We start from the raw sequence: 23611 nt of genomic DNA, 5'->3' as shown, positions 1-23611 counted from the left end.
TATTTACCGGGGTTTGAATATCCCGCATAAAGAAAATGTCTGGATCTTCCACCTTCATGTTGTTTATTTTAGTGCTAAACATGTCCTCATACTGCTTTTTTAGGATTTCACTAATTTCTTTGTCATCCTCCGTGTATGAACCTTCACTTGTACGAATAGGTCCAATACTGGCAGTGGTTTTTGCTTTTGATTTCGCATATGAGAAGAAATATTTTGGATTTTTCTTTATTTCCTGAATTGCTTTCTGTTCTAACTGCCTTTCTTCAGTTTCATATGAGTGTTTCAATTTCCGCTCGATTTCTTCAATCTCCCTATTTAAATTATTCCTTCTTTGACGGGAAATTCGTGTCTGCATAAGCAGTTCCGTTATTTTTTTCCTGCGTTTATAGTGTCGTCTGCGTTCTCTTTCTACGTTAGATCTCTTTCTGGCTTTCCTCAAAGGAACATGTTTCAGACAGACTTGATACGCTTCTGAAGTAAGTTTTTCTATTCCTTCTGTAGGACTTGTATTATTTAGAACAGTTCCCCATGGAATGTTTGTAAGTTCCCTGTTTATTATCTCCCAGTCTATCCTTTTATTATTAAAATTGAATTTACTGAATAGCCCCTCTCGCTTTATCAACGTTTTAGGTCTATTCTGAGTATTGATGGTCGTTTGCACTTCAATGAGTTTGTGATCTGAGTATGTGGTATCTGATATCGTAATGTCTCTGATAATGTCTTCATTGTTCGTAAAGACCAGATCTAGAATATTTTCATTTCTCGTTGGCTCCGATATCTGCTGATTGAGTGAAAATTTGTCACAGAATCTAAGTAGTTCTCTAATCTGTGGTTGGTTAGGTCCTGATAGATTTCCTGGTATAATATTATTGTTTGCTATTTTCCACCTGAGACTAGGCAAGTTGAAGTCACCTAGGAAAATAATATCAGGTATCGGGTCCAACAGGGGCTTCAGTAGTGTTCCTATTTAGGATGACAAAGTTAATCCCCTAAATTAGAAACATGTCATATGAAGAAAGATTGACACAGCTTAAATTACACTCACTAGAGAGGTGAAGAATTAAGGGGTGCCATGACAGAGGTGTGCAAGTGGATGAATGGACATAACAAAGGGGATATTAATAGACTATTAAAAGTATTAACACGAGACGGAACATGAAACAATGGATATAAATTGGATAAGTTTAGATTTAGGGAAAGACCTGGGTAAATACTGGTTCGGTAACATGGGTGAACGCTGATGCAAGTGAGATACATGTTAGTTCCTGCTCTGTGTTCCTCCCCTTGTTTCGTACGAATGGGAGATATTGGATTTCATCCTTTCCTATGCTCAATAAACGATCCTTGGCCGGACACTATACATATAAAACTTCCAGATAAGTAAAGATGACAAATAAGTCCTTCTGAATATTGATGGTGTGACATTATTGATGTGTATAAATGGAGATGACAGGGGATGATATTAATAAGAACATAAGAACATAAGAACAAAGGCAACTGCAGAAGGCCTATTGGCCCATACGAGGCAGCTCCTATTTATAACCACCCAATCCCACTCATAAACATGTCCAACCCGCGCTTGAAACAATCGAGGGACCCCACCTCCACAATGTTACGCGGCAATTGGTTCCACAAATCAACAACCCTGTTACTGAACCAGTATTTACCCGAGTCTTTCCTAAATCTAAACTTATCCAATTTATACCCATTGTTTCGTGTTCTGTCTTGTGTAGATACTTTTAATACCCTATTAATATCCCCTTTGTTATGTCCATTCACCCACTATTAAACTTCTATCATGTCACCCCTAACTCTTCGCCTTTCCAGTGAATGCAACTTAAGCTTTGTTAATCTTTCTTCATATGAAAGATTTCTAATTTGGGGAATTAACTTAGTCATCCTACGCTGGACACGTTCAAGTGAATTTATATCCATTCTATAATATGGCGACCAAAACTGAACTGCAAAATCTAAATGGGGCCTAACTTGCCCCAAGATATAGCAAGAGCAAGATATAGCTTGAGAACCACACCAGGTGTCTTGTTACTAACGCTGCGATTAATAAATCCAAGTGTCCGATTTGCCTTATTACGAACATTTATGCATTGATCCTTTTGTTTTAAATTCTTACTAATCATAACTCCCAGATCCCTTTCGCAATCCGACTTCGCAATCTCAACACCATCTAGCTCGTATCTTGTAACTCTATCATCATTACCTAACCTCAGAACTTTACATTTATCAGCATTAAACTGCATCTGCCAATCCTTTGACCATTTCAAAACCCTATCTAGATCAACTTGAAGTGATAGTGAGTCCTCCTCCGAATTAATTTCCCTACCGATTTTCGTATCATCGGCAAATTTGCAAATGTTGCTACTCAAACCTGAATCTAAATCATTTATATATATTATAAACAACAGAGGTCCCAGGACAGAGCCTTGAGGCACTCCACTTACAACATTTTCCCACTCTGACTTGACTCCATTTATACTAACTCTCTGTTTCCTTTGGTATAGCCATGCCCTAATCCAGATTAATATAGCACCCCCAATACCATGAGCCTCTATCTTTTTAATCAGTCTTTCATGTGGCACTGTATCAAAAGCTTTGCTAAAGTCAAGGTACACAACATCACAATCCTTACCACTATCAACTGCCTCAACTATGCTAGAATAAAAAGATAACAAATTTGTTAAACATGAAGGGCCATTTATAAAACCATGTTGCGACTCAATTATTAATTTATGTTTTTCAAGATGAAGACAAATTTTATTTGCTATTATAGATTCGAGTAACTTTCCCACAATAGACGTTAGGCTAATTGGTCGATAGTTAGACGCAAGTGATCTATCTCCTTTCTTAAAAACTGGTATCACATTAGCAACTTTCCAAAACTCTGGCACTCTGCCTGACTCTATTGATTTATTAAATATGGTTGACAGTGGGTCACAAAGCTCCTCTTTGCATTCTTTAAGCACCCTGGCAAACACTTCATCCGGCCCTGGGGATTTGTTTGGTTTGAGTTTTACTATTTGTTTAAGAACATCCTCCCTGGTAACTGTTAAACTCGATAGGGAATAGATAATAATAGGGAATAGACCTACTGCAGTTCATCTAATAGCGGCAGTTGATGTTTTGGTTAACATAGATTGGAAGTAAATAGGAGATGCTGCAAAAAGCCTTTCTGCAATTTAATTTCTTATGTTCAATATGCAATCTTAGCTAGAAAATTATCATTGAAAATGGGAAACAGTATGGAAATTCGTCATTAAGGAAAACTGACTTAATGTGGGAAGATGAATGCACCTGAGGAGGTCGCCGAGGTAACACTGGATATAAATTGGATAAGTTTAGATGGTGTTGGATAAGTCTTAGTGGTGTAGTGGTAAGACACTCATCTGGCGTTCCGCGAGCGCTTTGTCATGGGTTCGTATCCTGGCCGGGGAAGATTTACTGGGCGCAAATCCTTAACTTAGCCTCTGTTTAACTCAACAGTAAAATGAGTACTTGGTTGTAACAACGATTCTTCGCGGCGGGGATCGTATTCCAGGGACCTGCCCGAAACGCTACGCGTACTAGTGGCTGTACAAGAATATATACAACTCTTGTATATATCTAAAAAAAAATAACGCAAAACACCCCAGATGGAAGGCGAGCTTTTAATCCCCTTAAGTGAAATTTTCAGGGCCTAGAAGGCTAGCAATCACTCGCCGAGGTAACGAAAATGGACCCGGACGGAAGGCGACCTTTAAATCCCCTTGAACGAAATTTTCAGGGACTAGGACGGGAGCCTTTTAGTCCTCCTTTTCTGGAAAATTATATATGATCGAAGGTAGAGGATGATAAATGTTACGAAAAATTAAAACATCTCTACGCCATTGCCCGCCTGCCAGGAAAAAAAAATGTGAAAATACCTCCAGGCCAATGGCCGACCGCAGAAAAAATGAAAACGGTCGGTCATAGGCCCGGTTTCCACTACACTAACAGTTGTTCATTAACTACTCTGACACTGACAAAGTTCTTTCTAACGTCCCTGTGGCTCATTCGGGTACTCAGTCTCCACCTGTGTCCCCTTGTTCGCGTACCACAGGCGTTAAAAAGTTTATCCTTATCTGTCAATTCCTCTGAGAATTTTGTAGGAAGTGATCATGTCTCCCCTTACTCTTTTGTCTTCCAGTGTCGTGAGGTGCACTTCATGCAGCCTTTCCTCGTAACTCATACCTCTTAGTTCTGGGACTAGTCTAGTCGGAATCTAACCCGCACCACAGCACCAGTGTGTGTGTGTGTGTGTCTGTATGTGTGTGTGTGTGTGTGTGTGTGTAGCGTGCGTCATGGCATGGGTGAGGGAGCAAACTTGTGGTGTACACAAACACCGTCTTACCAACGCAGACACCAGACACGTAAGATTACGCCATGTGCCAGGACACGGAGGTGAGCAGGGCGGCAGGACACGCCTCTTCACCGACAACATCGCCAGCGTGTACAATGTGCAACACTGTATTCAACATACAAGTATACAACAAGGATTAAGATGATGAATGACAGTCATTGCATTGAGCGATCACAGGCTAAGAAGGCGGAGACAGGGAGCTAATGCTCGGCCCCGCAATAGCATCCAAGTGAGGGTGGATTAAAAGGTTATTTCTCAAACGGGAATTTCTCGGTTTTCAAGCCCAAACGCTTCTCTCTCTCTCTCTCTCTGCCGCTGTGACATTACCCAGCTAATGCCACCTGGCCACGTGCCTCTTCACCACGCGCCGGGGGACGCTAATTATCCACTTGTTGGAAAGTTTTTACTGGTTAAGCGCATCATTAACTTCAATTCACGTTAACAATGAGCTCAAATGTAGACTAATGTTTACTTTGGTAGGGAGTATGATCATATTGTGTGAACGACGTAGCCAATCTGTCCTCACGGTTAGTGCACTGCAGTTTTGACTTAATTTACCATTGCGTCAAGATGTTGGCGTTTCAGTAACGAACAAATCGTTGCAATATTGACGCTTCCTCGGACGAACAAGCACCGGGCTCCTGGGTGCCTCACATGTGTTCCCAAGGTCTGTACGCGTCTTGTTAAACCAAACCACTGAACATTTGACGTTTGTCAAATGTTAAGCTGCAGGAATACTGCATGTTCAAATGAATACTGTCTTACGGACAGATATAGCGAGACACTCTAGCTTAGGGAGACCTGGAGCCAGAGATAAGGTGATACTCTGGCTTAGAGAGACCTAGAGCCAGAGATAAGGCGATACTCTGGCTTAAGGAGACCCAGAGCCTTGGCTTAGGGAGACCTACACTGCTAAATATTTTAAAAAACAAACTTAAAACAAAATGCTTAGTGTATTATGCACTTAGTGTATTATGCACTTAGTGTATTATGCACTTAGTGTATTATTCATTGATCTCGTGAATGTAATAAAATGCCCACTGTTCATAATTTGCCCGGTTTTCCACCCACGCTCTTAGATTAACATTAGAAAAGCATTACAATTACTTTGTGGATGATTGTTCAATAAATCACTGAACTACACGTTTAACAGAACTCTAACCCTAACATGAAGGACAGAATAAATTGTATATACGTGCTGCTGAACCTTGTAGATGTGAGGCAACAAGTCTGTGGTAGAAAAACTATAATACAAAAATAGTAATAATCTGCGCTCTTGCCCGGTTTTCAATGAAGGTTTTTCAATCCATGCTCTTCCTCAGTGTCCGGGGTAACTATGCTGTTTCTCACAGTGTCCGGGGTAACTATGCTGTTTCTCACAGTGTACGGGGTAACTATGCTGTTTCACACAGTGTACGGGGTAACTATGCTGTTTCTCACAGTGTACGGGTAACTATGCTGTTTCACACAGTGTACGGGGTAACTATGCTGTTTCTCACAGTGTCCGGGGTAACTATGCTGTTTCTCACAGTGTACGGGGTAACTATGCTGTTTCAGTGTACGGGGTATCTATGCTGTTTCTCACAGTGTCCGGGGTAACTATGCTGCTTCACACAGTGTCCGGGGTATCTATGCTGTTTCACACAGTGTCCGGGGTATCTATGCTGTTTCACACAGTGTCCGGGGTAACTATGCTGTTTCAGTGTACGGGGTATCTATGCTGTTTCTCACAGTGTCCGGGGTAACTATGCTGCTTCTCACAGTGTCCGGGGTAACTATGATGTTTCACACAGTGTCCGGGGTAACTATGCTGTTTCACACAGTGTCCGGGGTAACTATGCTGTTTCAGTGTACTATGCTGTTTCACACAGTGTCCGGGGTATCTATGCTGTTTCACACAGTGTCCGGGGAAACTATGCTGTTTCACACAGTGTCCGGGGTAACTATGCTGCTTCACACAGTGTCCGGGGTAACTATGCTGCTTCACACAGTGTCCGGGGTAACTATGCTGTTTCACACAGTGTCCGGCGTAACTATGCTGTTTCACATAGTGTACGGGGTAACTATGCTGTTTCACACAGTGTTCGGGGTAACTATGCTGTTTCAGTGTACGGGGTAACTATGCTGTTTCACAGTGTCCGGGGTAACTATGCTGTTTCACACAGTGTACGGGGTAACTATGCTGTTTCACAGTGTACGGGGTAACTATGCTGTTTCACACAGTGTCCGGGGTAACTATGCTGTTTCACACAGTGTCCGGGGTAACTACGCTGTTTCACACAGTGTCCGGGGTAACTATGCTGTTTCACACAGTGTCCGGGGTAACTATGCTGTTTCACAGTGTCCGGGGTAACTATGCTGTTTCACACAGTGTCCGGGGTAACTATGCTGTTTCAGTGTACGGGGTATCTATGCTGTTTCACACAGTGTCCGGCGTAACTATGCTGTTTCACACAGTGTCTGGGGTAACTATGCTGTTTCACACAGTGTCCGGGGTAACTATGCTGTTTCACACAGTGTCCGGGGTAACTATGCTGTTTCACACAGTGTCCGGCGTAACTATGCTGTTTCACACAGTGTACGGGGTAATCTTGAGGTTATCTTGAGATGATTTCGGGGCTTTAGTGTCCCCGCGGCCCGGTCCTCGACCAGGCCTCCACCCCCAGGAAGCAGCCCGTGACAGCTGACTAACTCCCAGGTACCTATTTACTGCTAGGTAACAGGGGCATTTAGGGTGAAAGAAACTTTGCCCATTTGTTTCTGCCTCGTGCGGGAATCGAACCCGCGCCACAGAATTACGAGTCCTGCGCGCTATCCACCAGGCTACGAGGCCCCGAGGTAACTATGCTGTTTCACACAGTGTCCGGGGTAACTATGCTGTTTCAGTGTACGGGGTAACTATGCTGTTTCACACAGTGTCCGGGGTATCTATGCTGTTTCACACAGTGTCCGGGGTAACTATGCTGTTTCACACAGTGTCCGGGGTAACTATGCTGTTTCACACAGTGTCCGGCGTAACTATGCTGTTTCACACAGTGTCCGGGGTAACTATGCTGTTTCACACAGTGTCCGGCGTAACTATGCTGTTTCACACAGTGTCCGGGGTTAACTATGCTGTTTCACACAGTGTCCGGGGGTAACTATGCTGTTTCACAGTGTCCGGGGTAACTATGCTGTTTCAGTGTACGGGGTAACTATGCTGTTTCACACAGTGTCCGGGGTATCTATGCTGTTTCACACAGTGTCCTGGGTAACTAGGCTGTTTCAGTGTACGGCGTAACTATGCTGTTTCACACAGTGTCCGGGGGTAACTATGCTGTTTCAGTGTACGGGGTAACTATGCTGTTTCACAGTGTCCGGGGTAACTATGCTGTTTCAGTGTACGGGGTAACTATGCTGTTTCAGTGTACGGGGTATCTATGCTGTTTCACACAGTGTACGGGGTAACTATGCTGTTTCACACAGTGTCCGGGGTAACTATGCTGTTTCAGTGTACGAGGTATCTATGCTGTTTCACACAGTGTCCGGGGTAACTATGCTGTTTCAGTGTACGGCGTAACTATGCTGTTTCACACAGTGTCCGGGGGTAACTATGCTGTTTCACACAGTGTCCGGGGTAACTATGCTGTTTCACAGTGTCCGCGGGTAACTATGCTGTTTCACACAGTGTCCGAGGTAACTATGCTGTTTCCCTCAGTGTCCGGGGGTAACTATGCTGTTTCACAGTGTACGGCGTAACTATGCTGTTTCACAGTGTCCGGGGTAACTATGCTGTTTCAGTGTACGGGGTAACTATGCTGTTTCACACAGTGTCCGAGGTAACTATGCTGTTTCACACAGTGTCCGGTGGTAACTATGCTGTTTCACACAGTGTCCGGGGTAACTATGCTGTTTCACACAGTGTCCGGGGTAACTATGCTGTTTCACACAGTGTCCGGGGTAACTATGCTGTTTCAGTGTACGGGGGTAACTATGCTGTTTCACAGTGTCCGGGGTAACTATGCTGTTTCACACAGTGTCCGGGGTAACTATGCTGTTATGCCCCAGTACACAACAAGTGATGTCACATCAGCCCCAGTACACAACAAGTGATGTCACATCAGCCCCTGTACACAACAAGTGATGTCACATCAGCCCCAGTACACAACAAGTGATGTCACATCAGCCCCAGTACACAACAAGTGATGTCACATCAGCCCCAGTACACAACAAGTGATATTACATCAGCCCCAGTACACAACAAGTGATGTCACATGAGCCCCAGTACACAACAGGGGATGTCACATGAGCCCCAGTACACAGCAGGGGATGTCACATGAGCCCCAGTACACAGCAGGGAATGTCACATCAGCCCCAGTACACAGCAGGGGGGGATGTCACATTAGCACCAGTACACAGCAGGGAATGTCACATCAGCCCCAGTACACAGCAGGGGGGGGGATGTCACATGAGCACCAGTACACAGCAGGGGGGGGGATGTCACATGAGCACCAGTACACAGCAGGGGGGGGGGATGTCACATGAGCACCAGTACACAGCAGGGGGGGATGTCACATGAGCACCAGTACACAGCAGGGGGGGGATGTCACATGAGCACCAGTACACAGCAGGGGGGGGGGATGTCACATGAGCCCCAGTACACAGCAGGGGGGGGATGTCACATGAGCACCAGTACACAGCAGGGGGGGGGATGTCACATGAGCACCAGTACACAGCAGGGGGGGGATGTCACATGAGCCCCAGTACACAGCAGGGGGGGATGTCACATCAGCCCTAGTACACAGCAGGGGGGGATGTCACATGAGCACCAGTACACAGCAGGGGGGGATGTCACATTAGCCCTCGTACACAGCAGGGGGGGATGTCACATCAGCCCTAGTACACAGCAAGGGGGGATGTCACATGAGCACCAGTACACAGCAGGGGGGGGGATGTCACATGAGCACCAGTACACAGCAGGGGGGGATGTCACATGAGCACCAGTACACAGCAGGGGGGGGATGTCACATGAGCACCAGTACACAGCAGGGGGGGATGTCACATGAGCACCAGTACACAGCAGGGGGGGATGTCACATGAGCACCAGTACACAGCAGGGGGGGGGATGTCACATGAGCACCAGTACACAGCAGGGGGGGATGTCACATTAGCCCTAGTACACAGCAGGGGGGGGGGATGTCACATGAGCACCAGCACACAGCAGGGGGGGGATGTCACATGAGCACCAGTACACAGCAAGGGGGGGGATGTCACATGAGCCCCAGTACACAGCAGGGGGGGGGGATGTCACATGAGCACCAGCACACAGCAGGGGGGGGGGATGTCACATGAGCACCAGTACACAGCAGGGGGGGGATGTCACATGAGCACCAGTACACAGCAGGGGGGGGGGATGTCACATGAGCACCAGTACACAGCAGGGGGGGGGGGATGTCACATGAGCACCAGTACACAGCAGGGGGGGGGGATGTCACATGAGCACCAGTACACAGCAGGGGGGGGATGTCACATGAGCACCAGTACACAGCAGGGGGGGGATGTCACATGAGCACCAGTACACAGCAGGGGGGGGATGTCACATGAGCACCAGTACACAGCAGGGGGGGGATGTCACATGAGCACCAGTACACAGCAGGGGGGGGGATGTCACATGAGCACCAGTACACAGCAGGGGGGGGGGATGTCACATGAGCACCAGTACACAGCAGGGGGGGGGGATGTCACATGAGCACCAGAACACAGCAGGGGGGGGGGGATGTCACATGAGCACCAGTACACAGCAGGGGGGGGGGGATGTCACATGAGCACCAGTACACAGCAGGGGGGGGGGGATGTCACATGAGCACCAGTACACAGCAGGGGGCTGTGATCCAGGCTGTTGACATGTCCAACAGTGAGGACTGGTGGTAATTACCAGAACCCCTCCAGTTACCATTGTTCCGGAGAGAAAAGTCGCATTCAAGACAAAAAAAAAAAATATAAAGTTTCATTTTGTTGGTAATGTTGGAGAGGAAACGCCAGCAACCGGACTGAAAGGTCATCCATACGGATGTACACACGCACACACATCTCTCTCTCAAGGGGTCGGATAGCTGAGTAGACAGCGCGCGGGACTCGTAATCCTGTGGCCCGGGTTCGATTCCAGACGCCGGCAGAGACAAATGGGCAGTTTCTTTTACCCTGATGCACCTGTTACCTAGCAGTAAATAGGTACCTGGGAGATAGACAGCTGTTACGGGCTGCTTCCTGGGATGTGTGTGTGTGTGTGTAAAACAAACAATTAGTTAGTAGTTAGTAACAGCTGATTGACTGACAGTCGAGAGGCGGGCCGAAAGAGCAGAGAGCTCATCCCCCGCAAGCACAACTAGGTGAATACAAGTAGGTGAATACACACACACACACACACACACACACACACACACACACACACACACACACACACACACACATACACACACACACACACACACACACACACACAGAGGCAGAAAGGCAATATGAAAATGACATCGCAAGCAAGGCAAAGACTCGGCCTAAATTGCTGCACAGCCACATCAGGAGAAAAACAACAGTAAAGGAACAGGCAATGAAATTACACCAAGGATCAGCTGACGCCATAAACACAACACACCGCCCTACGGTGCGGCAAGTCTCCCTCTAACATCCACCTCTGTTTTAGTCGCCGCTCCTCTGTCTACAGCACAACGCAACAAGCACTTTTGAAACTCTCATCATCTTCAACATAAACGCCTCTACCAACATCTGTACTGGTGCAGTCATCGGGAGGACAAACCCTTCATGCAAACTGCACCTACTATCAAGAAGAAGAAAGGCAATGAAATTGAAAATAGGGGCAGACACATTCACTTCAAATGACAAGGAAGTGTGCAAGCAACTGAATACGAAATTCCAGGAGGTCTTCACATTAAAGCAAGGAGAAGTTCCAGAGATAAGAGAAGGAATAGTTACCCAGGCTCCAGTAGAAGAGCTTGAGATTACCAGTGGGGAAGTAAGGAAACTGTTGCTAGAGTTGGATGTGACAAAGGCTATAGGCCCAGATGGAATCCCCCCTTGGACACTGAAGGAAGGTGCAGAAGCACTCTCCATAGTGTATAACAAATCACTGGTAACAGGGGGAACTGCCAAAAATTTGGAAGACAGCTAATGTAGTCCCGATATACAAGAAAGGGGATAGACAGGAGGCACTGAATTATAGGCCAGTGTCCCTAACTTGCATACCATGTAAGCTGATAGAGAAGATTGTGCAAAGAAAGCTAGTGGAACATCTGGAGCGAAAGAACTGTATAACACAGCATCAACATGGGTTCAGGGATGGCAAGTCCTGCCTCACAGGCTTAATTGAATTTTACGACCAAGCAACAAAAATCAGGCAAGAAAGAGAGGGATGGGCAGACTGCATATTTTTGGATTGCCAGAAAGCTTTGACAGTACCACACTAGAGGCTAACGAAAAAGCTGGAGGTGCAGGCAGGAGTGAAAGGGAAGATACTCCATTGGACAAGGGAGTACCTAAGTAACAGAAGACAACTTGTCACTGTGAGGGGCGAGGTCTCAGATTGGCGAGGCGTCACCAGTGGAGTCCCGCAGGGTTAAGTCCTTGAACCTATACTGTTTGATATGTGTGTATGATCTCCCAGAGGGTATAGAATCGTTCCTCTCACTGTTTGCTGATTATGAGGAAAAAAATATGAGGAGGATGAAAACAGAGGAAGATAGTAGAAGGTTACAAGATGACCTAGACAAACTGAATGATTGGGCTGACAAATGGCTACTAAAGTTCAACCCGAGTAAATGCAAGGTAATGAAACTAGGCGGTGGAAACAGGAGGCCAGACACAGGATACCGAATAGGAGATAAAGTACTTCATGAAATGGACAGAGAGGAAGATCTAGGAGTTGATATCACACCAAACCTGTCTCTTTTTTTTTTTGTAGTAAAGAGGAAGGAGGCATAGGTGAAGGGCCTTTCTCCTGACCTGTCTCCTGCAGCCCACATAAAGAGAATTACATCTGCGGCGCATGCGAGGCTGGCAAACATCAGAACAGCCTTCAGGAACCTGTGTGGCAAGGTAAGAACGGCCTTTAGAAACTTGTGTAAGGAATCATTCAGAACCTTGTATACCGTATATGTAAGCCCAATCGTGGAGTATGCGGCCCCAGCATGGAGCCCGTACCTTGTCAAGCACAAGACGAAGCTCGAAAAGGTCAGAGGTATGCCACTAGGCTAGTCCCAGAACTAAGAGGCATGAGTTACGAGGAAAGGCTGCGTGAAATGCACCTCGCGACACTGGAAGACAAGAGTAAGCGGAGACATGATCATCACCTACAAAATTCTCAGAGGAATTGACAGGGTAGTTAAGAATAAACTGTTTAACACGGGTGGTACGCGAACAAGGGGACACAGGTAGAAACTGAGTACCCAAATGAGCCACAGGGACGTTAGAAAGAACTTTTTCAGTGTCAGAGTAATTAACCAATGGAATGCATTAGGCAGTGATGTGGTGGAGGCTGACTCCATACACAGTTTTAAAAGTAGATATGATAGAGCCCAGTAGGCTCAGGAATCTGTACATCAGTTGACTGACAGTTGAGAGGCGGGACCAAAGAGCCAGAGCTCAACCCCCGCAAACACAACACACACGCTGACACGCACACACACACATGACTCAACACACAGACACCCTCCGTGACTCCCTTCTCTCTCTCTCTCTCTCTCTCTCTCTCTCTCTCTCTCTCTCTCTCTCTCTCTCTCTCTCTCTCTCTCTCTCTTTCTCTCTCCCCCTCCCTCACTCACCCTTCCCTCCCTCCCATTCCTGGCTGGAGGCTTCGCAAATGACCGGCTCCAAATATTGACCAAAAGCCATCGTTCTCCACGTTTTTCACCCCCCGGAAGCCGCGAGCAGCAAAACGAAAAATTGCCACCGGACAGAAAAGGGGAAAAATGGCTGCAGGGAAAGAAAAAAAAACAGATACAGGAAAAAATCTACATTAATAAATGTTGGAGGGGAAAAAAATGCAGCACGAACAAATTTACATAAAATAAAAAAAAATTGTTAGAGTATAAAATTTGTCGCGTGAAGAAATTTGACAGAAAAATTGGTCAACAAAATCTACATCAAACATGGCAAGAGAGAGAGAGACATTTCCTGGGGATATACACTGCTAACTTTAATGAATACCTACGGGGGAAAATACCTACAGGAAGGAATACCTTTGCTTAAGAATACCATCGGAAAAAAATACTTACCGAAAAGAATATCAACATGAAGAAATGGTACACACAAGAATGGACACACACAAGGAGGAGTAACTACAGGAACACACGCAGGAGAGAACACACAGAGGAGAGAACACACACACAGGAGAGAACACACACACAGGAGAGAACACACACACAGGAGAGAACACACACACAGCAGAGAACACACACACAGGAGAGAACACACACACAGCAGAGAACACACACACAGGAGAGAACACACACAGGAGAGAACACACACACACGAGAGAACAAACACACAGGAGAGAACACACACACACACAGGAGAGAACACACACAGGAGAGAACACACACACACGAGAGAACACACACACGAGAGAACACACACACGAGAGAACACACACACACAGGAGAGAACACACAGACACGAGAGAACACACAGACACGAGAGAACACACAGACACGAGAGAACACACACGCATGAGAGAACACACACACACACACACAAAATGACAGGAGTCATTGCTGTAAACAACCGATGCTCGAAAGGCGGGATCCAAGAGTCAATGCTCGATCCTGCAGACACAACTAGGCGAGTACAACTAGGTGAGTACACACAGGAGAGAACACACACAGGAGAGAACACACACAGGAGAGAACACACAGGAGAGAACACACACAGGAGAGAACACACACAGGAGAGAACACACAGGAGAGAACACACAGGAGAGAACACACACACAGGAGATAACACACACAGGAGAGAACACACACACAGGAGAGAACACACACAGGAGAGAACACACACAGGAGAGAACACACAGGAGAGAACACACAGGAGAGAACACACACAGGAGAGAACACACAGGAGAGAACACACAGGAGAGAACACACACAGGAGAGAACACACAGGAGAGAACACACAGGAGAGAACACACACACAGGAGAGAACACACACAGGAGAGAACACACACACAGGAGAGAACACACACAGGAGAGAACACACACAGGAGAGAACACACACAGGAGAGAACACACACAGGAGAGAACACACACAGGAGAGAACACACAGGAGAGAACACACAGGAGAGAACACACACAGGAGAGAACACACAGGAGAGAACACACAGGAGAGAACACACACAGGAGAGAACACACAGGAGAGAACACACAGGAGAGAACACACAGGAGAGAACACACACACAGGAGAGAACACACACAGGAGAGAACACACACAGGAGAGAACACACACACAGGAGAGAACACACACAGGAGAGAACACACACAGGAGAGAACACACAGGAGAGAACACACAGGAGAGAACACACACAGGAGAGAACACACAGGAGAGAACACACACAGGAGAGAACACACACAGGAGAGAACACACACAGGAGAGAACACACACAGGAGAGAACACACACAGGAGAGAACACACACAGGAGAGAACACACAGGAGAGAACACACACAGGAGAGAACACACAGGAGAGAACACACACAGGAGAGAACACACACAGGAGAGAACACACACATTAGCTGCCAAATATAAAAACTAAATAAGGAAAAATGAGCAATGAAATACAAATTGCCAGAGAATTTTTTAGGGGGAAAACAGAGGGGAAAATCCAGTACAACAGAGGGGAAAATCCAGTACAACAGAGGGGAAAATCCAGTACAACAGAGGGGAAAATCCAGTACAACAGAGGGGAAAATCCAATACAACAGAGGGGGGAAAATCCAATACAACAGAGGGGATAAATCCAATACAACAGAGGGGAAAATCCAATACAACAGAGGGGAAAATCCAATACAACAGAGGGGGGAAAATCCAATACAACAGAGGGGATAAATCCAATACAACAGAGGGGATAAATCCAATACAACAGAGGGGATAAATCCAATACAACAGAGGGGATAAATCCAATACAACAGAGGGGAAAAATCCAATACAACAGAGGGGAAAAATCCAATACAACAGAGGGGAAAAATCCAATACAACAGAGGGGATAAATCCAATACAACAGAGGGGATAAATCCAATACAACAGAGGGGAAAAATCCAATACAACAGAGGGGGGAAAATCCAATACAACAGAGGGGAAAAATCCAGTACAAGAGGAGTAAAGAGTGATGATCCACAGAGCCAGAGACAGACACAGGTAGTGGTGCTCAAGGCTCCCCCAGTCCTCAGGCAGAAATAATAACCACAACTTGAGTACAATTTATTAAATCAATGACGCAGAAGAACCGGAATGAAGCAGAAGAACATCAATGAAGCAGAAGCACAGCAGTAAACAGAAGCACAACAGTAAGCAGAAGCACAGCAGTGAAGCAGAAGAACAGCAGTGAAGCAGAAGAACAGCAGTGAAGCAGAAGAACAGCAGTAAACAGAAGCACAACAGTAAGCAGAAGCACAGCAGTATAGCAGAAGAACAGCAGTGAAGCAGAAGAACAGCAGTGAAGCAGAAGAACAGCAGTGAAGCAGAAGAACAGCAGTGAAGCAGAAGAACAGCAGTGAAACAGGAGGAAAGGGAGGACCACAGAAGAGCAAATGACAGACACAGGAGGACAAATTCGAAGAGGAAGATAAATATGCCGGATAAGGAGACATAAAAGACGGGAACTGATACTCAAAGGCAAAACAAAGAAGAGTCTGAGGCGACGGCAGGAAGAAGGAATCACACGAGGAACAATACATCTCAGAAGGAAAGAATTAGAAGAGGAAGGAAGAATTAGAAGAGGAAGGAAGAATTAGAAGAGGAAGGAAGAATTAACAATATGAGGAAGCCACAAGGAAGAATTAACAATAAGTATAACCAAGAGTGACTGGAGCCCAAGAGCCAGGTACAGCCTGGAAAGCTCTCTCATCCTGGACTTGCCACCATTACTGGAATTGTCCACCATTCCTGCTTCGGTTCCAGCCACTCCCATGCCAGCCTCGACCATTCCCAGAATGGCTCATTCCAGAATTAGGACCTGGAACATTTTATTTTCGGACAGGTGGGCTGTTTCTTATGTATGTTCGCTGTCATTAGTGCATCTCCAGTGTTGTGCGTGTGTATCCACAGGTACACACACACACAAGCACCGGTGGTGTATGTGTATCCACAGGTACACACACACACATACAAGCACCAGTGGTGTGTGTGTGTGTGTGTGTGTGTGTGTGTGTGTGTGTTCACAGCCTCCAGGCTTACGATGGTACAATGTTTTATATATTTTCCAGCTCCCTAGTAACACTTGGTCTTATTCCTTACCTCAAAAAAAAAATGTTTCTGCAATTTTGCATTATTAATATTCGGAGTAAGTGCGACCTGCTGAAAAACATATTGCGGTTTCGGTCATTCTGTCTGTTGAATGTACAGTGAATGTGCATAGTATGTATACATAATTTATATATATATATATATATATATATATATATATACACAGTTTCCATGTATAGAATGTATATTTAGAGCTCAAATAATGTGAATTCACGTACTTTTGACGCAGGCGAGTATTTGCGTTAATCAAAGTTCAAGAACACGCATAACAAAATTAATAAATTGTAAGCTTAAATTGTTCTTATAGAGCCATGATTACCAACTTGTTTTGTCTGGTGGAACCCGTGACATATCTTATAAGATCTTACGTGCACCCACTGCCTGGCCGTCACACACACCTGGCCGTCACACACATCTGGCCGTCACACACACCTGGCCGTCACACACCTGGCCGTCACACACCTGGCCGTCACACACACACACACACTTGGCCGTCACACACACACCTGGCCGTCACACACACCTGGCCGTCACACACACCTGGCCGTCACGCACCTGGCCACCACACACCTAGCTGTCACACACCTGACCGTCACACACCTGGCCACCACACACCTGGCCGTCACACACCTGGCCGTCACACCCCTGGCCACCACACATCTAACCGTCACACAGCTGGCCACCACACACCTGGCCGTCACACACCTGACCACCACACACCTGGCCGTCACACCCCTGGCCACCACACACCTAACCGTCACACAGCTGGCCACCACACACCTGGCCACCACACACCTGACCACCACACATCTGGCCACCACACACTTGGCCGTCCCACACCTGGTCACCACACACCTAACCGTCACACACCTAGCTGTCACACACCTGGCCACCACACACCTGGCCGTCACACACCTAACCGTCACACACCTGGCCACCACACACCTGGCCACCACACACCTAACCGTCACACACCTGGCCACCACACACCTGGCCACCACACACCTGGCCGTCACACACCTGACCACCACACACTTGGCCGTCCCACACCTGGTCACCACACACCTGACCACCACACATCTGGCCACCACACACCTGACCACCACACATCTGGCCACCACACACTTGGCCGTCCCACACCTGGTCACCACACACCTAACCGTCACACACCTGGCTCCAAACCGGTAGATTACAAGAACAATAAGAAGTAGGGTTAATACAAAATAATTAACTCGTACTTTTAAATAACCATGTTACAAAATAATAATAATAATTATTAATAAAGCATGATTAAGAATAATACCGACATAATTTTGACCTAGGTATTTATTTGCAGGTGTGGACTGGGGAGGAGAAACTGCAGGTGTGGACTGGGGAGGAGAAACTGCAGGTTTCCTCCGTCCCTCTTCCCCTTAAACGCGTTGCCAGAGAGGAATTTATCTGGAGTTAAGAAACTGCATTTACTTGACAATACACATGATACAAAATTGTTAATAAAATGTGCGCCTGTTCCAATACTTTTACCAGCAAATTGCGAACGCTTTGGCAGGGATAAAACACAGTCGGGAGCGGCCACAATGCTCGTCTACTTTCGTGCCGCTACAAAATTTCCCCACCGCAACAAAATTTCCCTTCGCAAGTAAAACTCTCGCTGCTTAAATAATAAGTATTAGTTGAATATCTAACCAAGTAAAACTTTCAAAATGCTTCATTTTTTATTAATTCTACATTAAAACCTAAATGTTTTTTGTTTACTTAATTACAAAAAGAGGCGTGTGGACCCTTCATTTCGCACGTTTTTGCGAATTCTTCCGGAACCCCCAGACGTTGAACCCTGGTTGGAAATCACCGCCAAGCAAGCAAGCAAGCAAGCGCACACACACACACACACACACACACACACACACACACACACACACACACACACACACACACACACACACACACACACACACAGGAAACAGGAGGCCAGACACAGGAATAGGAGATGAAGTACTTCATGAAACGGACAGAGAGAAAGATTTAGGAGTTATTATCACAACAAACCTGTCTCCTGAAGCCCACATAAAAAGAATTACACCTGCAGCATACGCGAGGCTGGCTAACATCAGAACAGCCTTCAGGAACCTGTGTAAGGAATCATTCAGAACCTTGTATACCACATATGTAAGACCAATCCTGGAGTATGCGGCCTCAGCATGGAGCCCGTACCTTGTCAAGCACAAGACGAAGCTGGAAAAAGTTCAGAGGTATGCCACTAGGCTAGTCCCAGAACTAAGAGGCATGAGTTACGAGGAAAGGCTGTGGGAAATGCACCTTACGACACTGGAAGACAGAAGAGTAAGGGGAGACATCTTCCGGTTATCTTGAGATGATATCGGGGCTTAGCATCCCCGTGGCCCGGTCCTCGATCAGGCCTCCTTTTTGTTACACATCCCAGGAAGCAACTGGTAGCAGCTCTCTAATTCCCAAGTACTTACTTACTGCTAGGTAACAGGGATATCAGGGTGAAAGAAACTCTGCCCATTTGTTTCCGCCTCCACCGGGGATCGAACCCGAAACCTCAGGACAACGAATCCGAAGCACTGTCCACTCAGATGTCAGGCCCTAGACATGATCACTACCTACAAAATGTTCAGAGGAATTGACAGGGTAGATAAGGATAAACTAAGATTAGCACAGGTGGTACGCGAACAAGGGGACACAGGTGGAAACTGAGTACCCAAATGAGCCACAGAGACATTAGAAAGAATTTTTTCAGTGTCAGAGTAGTTAACAGATGGGATGCATTAGGCAGTGATGTGGTGGAGGCTGACTCCATACACAGTTTCTAATATAGATATGACAACCCAGTAGACTCAGGAACCTGTACACCAGTTGATTGACAGTTGAGAGGCGGGACCAAAGAACCAGAGCTCAACACCCGCAAGCACAACTAGGAGAGTACACACACACACACACACCTGCCAGACTCAGGACTGGAGGGCCTCCACGCGCGCCTCCACGCGCTCCACATCACCACCACACATCCAGACTCTACAACAACAACCACTATTGACAGGAACGGAAGGTCTTCCCACCAGTGGTGGCGACACACACCTTCAAGAGGCACACACACACACCGCTCACCCGCCACCTTCCCCCCACTTTACCCACACAATCCTCCTCCCAATCACTTCCCCTCATCCACCCCCACCACCCCCCACTCCCGTCTCATACGTTCATGACTCATCTTAACCTTCCCCTCTTCTACCACGCCATCCCATTCCTCTCCCTCCAGCAGCATACCTTTCCGGCCCCTCTCAACCTTCCCCTCACTCTTATCCCACTAACCCCTGCACCCTATTCTCAATCCTCTTCCTGCCCCTTTTTCCCATTCCTTATGACGTATACTATTTCCCTACTTATTCCAGAAACGTGCCCCTCCTTCCCTTTTCCCCCAATCCTGCACCCCCTTCCTCACACTGCCTCTTTTCCCATTCCTTAAGACATATACTGCACATAAATCACTCTTCCTGGAGAGGTGGAACTCTAGAGCCCATGTTCTACCCTTCAAGGACCTGGAGGCGAGTACATCTACATGAGTACATGTAGGTGAGAACATGTAGGTTCTACATGAGTACATGTAGGTGAGAACATGTAGAACATGTGTACATATAGATTAGTACACAGATACATGCAAAAAAAAAAATTATATCAATATTTTCACTCACAAATATTCTAGTAGGTTTGGTAAACATATTTCAGCAGAATACATCAATCGTTTTGCTCTTTTACAGGAAGAAATGTTTTTTACCCATTTTTACGTTCATAAATATGCATGTCTGGACGACGCATGACGGGAGACTTGATATATTACATAATTACCTTGACTGTGTAATCTGATGAGCTTATTCATCTGTGAAATTACCCTATCGTATGGAAACTACGACTCGGAATTATGCAGGTAGAGATATGCACTCTTCCTACTAAGGAAATAAGATGTCAATGGTAATTTAATGTATATATATATTTAGCTAGTTTTGCTTGCGGGAGGTTGAGCTTCGGCTTTCTGGTCTCGCCTCTCAGCCGTCCAGTCTGGTGTACAAGTTCCCGAACCAATTGGGCTCTATCATATCTACACTTGAAACTGTGTATGGAGTCAGCCTCCACCACATCACTGCCTAATGAAGTCCATTTGTTAACTACTCTGACACAGAACAAGTTCCTTCTAATATCTTTATGGCTCATTTGAGTACTCTGATTTTACCTGTGTACCCTTGTGTGTGTACCACCTGTGTTGAATAAACTGTCTTTATCTACCTAGTCAATTTATCTGAATGGCTTGTATGTGGTGATCATGTCTCCCTTAACTCTTCTTTCTTCCAGCGACGTGAGGTTCAGTTCCCGTAGTCTTTCCTTGTAGCTCATACCCCTCGGCTCGAGTACCTGTCCGGTGGTATACCTTTCAGCCTTCTCCAATTAATCTTGTGCTTGACTAGATACGGGCTCCAGGCTGGAGCTGCATACTCCAGGATTGGTCTGACATATGGGGTTCCTAATGGCAGTTCTTATGTTGGCCAACCTAGTATATGCCGCTGATAATATCCTCTTCATTTGGGATTCTGGGATAAAATCTGCAGAGATATCAGTCCCAGGATTTTCAGTCTCCCAGATTCTTGAAGGCTTTCATCTCCCATTTAATTTGTGTGTGTGTGTGTGTGTGTGTGTGTGTGTGTGTGTGTGTGTGTGTGTGTGTGTGTGTGTGTGTGTGTGTGTGTGTGTGTGTGTGTGCACGCGCGCGTACTCACCTAACAGGGTTGAGAATCTGCTTCTAAGCCCCGCCTTTTGACAATTATCAGTTCATACTCTTGTATTTACATCAAAAACTATATCGAACTGGCCTCGACAACTTCCTCATCGTGTCCGTTTCTCCAATTCACGACTCTTAAGGCTGGAAAAGTTCCTTCTGACTTCCCTGTGAATCATGTGTGTTTCCAGTTTGCAATTATATCCTATCTTTATAATATTCACTAATTCCAACATTGCTTCTATATCTACGTTGTCAATTTCCTTTAGTACCGTATACTTCATTACCATGACTGCTCAATGACTTCTTTCCTCCAGTGTAGTGAGGTCCAGTTACTTCAGTCTTTCTTAATAACTCCCCTTAACTCACGAATAGTCTTGTCGCAGATTTCTCGACCTTTCTACTTAAGTGGTTCTTTAGGAAGGGGGTTCCATGCCGGGGCTGCATACTCATTAATAGGCCTCACAATGCCTGTATACAGAGTTTGGAAGGAATCTTTGCCCAAGTTGCTGAAGGATAACCGGACGTTTGCCAGTATGGTATATGCTGCCCTCGTTATCCTGCTGATGTATGATTCTGGTGTTAGAGCTCCAGTTATGTCCACTCCTGAGTCTTTATCTTTCTCAGAAGTTGGAAGTTGTTTTCTCTTCACACTGTACTGTATGTGAGATTTCCATGTTCCAGTTTCTATCCTGATAACCGTGCATTTGTCAGGGTTAAAGTCTAGTAGCCATTTCTCAGACCATCTCTGGAGACTGATTCATCTTGTAATATATTACAGTCCTTCTCAGTTTTGGTTCGTCTCATTAGCTTAGCATCGTCAGCAAATAAAGGATAAGGAAGTTCAACTGTTAGATCGTTTACATATATTAGGAGAACGAAGTTGCCCTTTTATGAACTTTTTGAGATGTTCTCCTCCTTACCTCTCTTCGATCTGATAGTTCCCCTCTTACTATGGCTCCTTGCCTTCTCCCTGAAGGGTACTCCTTCATCCACTTTAGTACTTTTCCCAATACACCCGCAGCCTGTTTTTCCATTTTGCATAGGAGTCGCTTGTGAGGAACAGAGCCAAAAACTTTCTGGAAATCCATGAAAATGCAATCTGCCCAGCTCCTACCACCTAATCTCTCTCTCTCTCTCACTCTCTCTCTCTCTCTCACTCTCTCTCACACTCTCACACTCTCACACTCTCACACTCTCACACTCTCACACTCTCACACTCTCACACTCTCACACTCTCACACACTCACACTCTCACACACTCACACTCTCACACACTCACACACTCACACTCTCACACTCTCACACTCTCACTCTCTCTGTTATCATCCGTGAAGAACTAAGGCGATCAAGCAAGATTTTACTTTGCTGAATTAATGTCGATTCTTGGAAACAAAATATATATATATTCTATATGATCGACGAACCTTCTTTTAATAAGTATCTTACAGAGAATATTTCTTAGCGATGCCGGTCTGCAGTTCAATGGCTCCTGTCTTCCTCGTTTCTTGTACATGGTTATCATATTTGCCACGTTCCAAATGTCAAGAAATTCTTCCATTTCTAGTGAAGATTTGAAGACTATAGCAAGAGGCACGCACACTGTTGCTGCTCGCTCTTTTAGGATCCTTGGTGAGATTTTGTCAAGGTCTGTGACTTTTATTACAGTTTCCAGTGATGAAACAGTTTTGTAAACAGAATTTTTTTTTTAAAACAGAAATCACAGTTTTATCATCCAGTTTCCGCAATTGTTTTACTTAATTTGGTGTTATTTCTATTGCAATCAGTCTATTCTGGCAGCGACTGTTCCATTAAATGTCGAAGCTCAGCGGACAGCTCTGAGTCAATCTTAACAATTTCCTGGATGATTTTTATGGAGTTCTTCGCACATTTTCTTATCAATCTTTATGTGGCCATCTCCTCT

The 23611-nt window shown here is 45.8% G+C and overlaps 1 protein-coding gene across 2 annotated transcripts in view; it reads right to left on the bottom strand.

Moving 5' to 3' along the window:
• LOC123754901 (trehalase) overlaps positions 1 to 23611 on the bottom strand; it is a 306276-nt gene that overhangs the window by 263916 nt on the left and 18749 nt on the right. Inside the window, exon 1 of one of the 2 annotated variants that reach the window (XM_069332918.1) lies at positions 12389 to 12486. The exons of the other annotated variant lie outside the window; for it this stretch is intronic. Coding sequence (XP_069189019.1) covers positions 12389 to 12433 — 45 coding nt within the window. The 5' untranslated portion in view covers positions 12434 to 12486. Of the gene's footprint in view, positions 1 to 12388; positions 12487 to 23611 lie in introns of those variants that run through there. 2 annotated transcript variants of the gene reach the window in all.

Source organism: Procambarus clarkii, chromosome 28, assembly GCF_040958095.1.
Source record: "Procambarus clarkii isolate CNS0578487 chromosome 28, FALCON_Pclarkii_2.0, whole genome shotgun sequence".
Classification (NCBI taxonomy): domain Eukaryota; kingdom Metazoa; phylum Arthropoda; class Malacostraca; order Decapoda; family Cambaridae; genus Procambarus; species Procambarus clarkii.
Note: the sequence above shows the minus strand (reverse complement) of the source record. Positions and strands in the feature narration are given on the sequence as shown.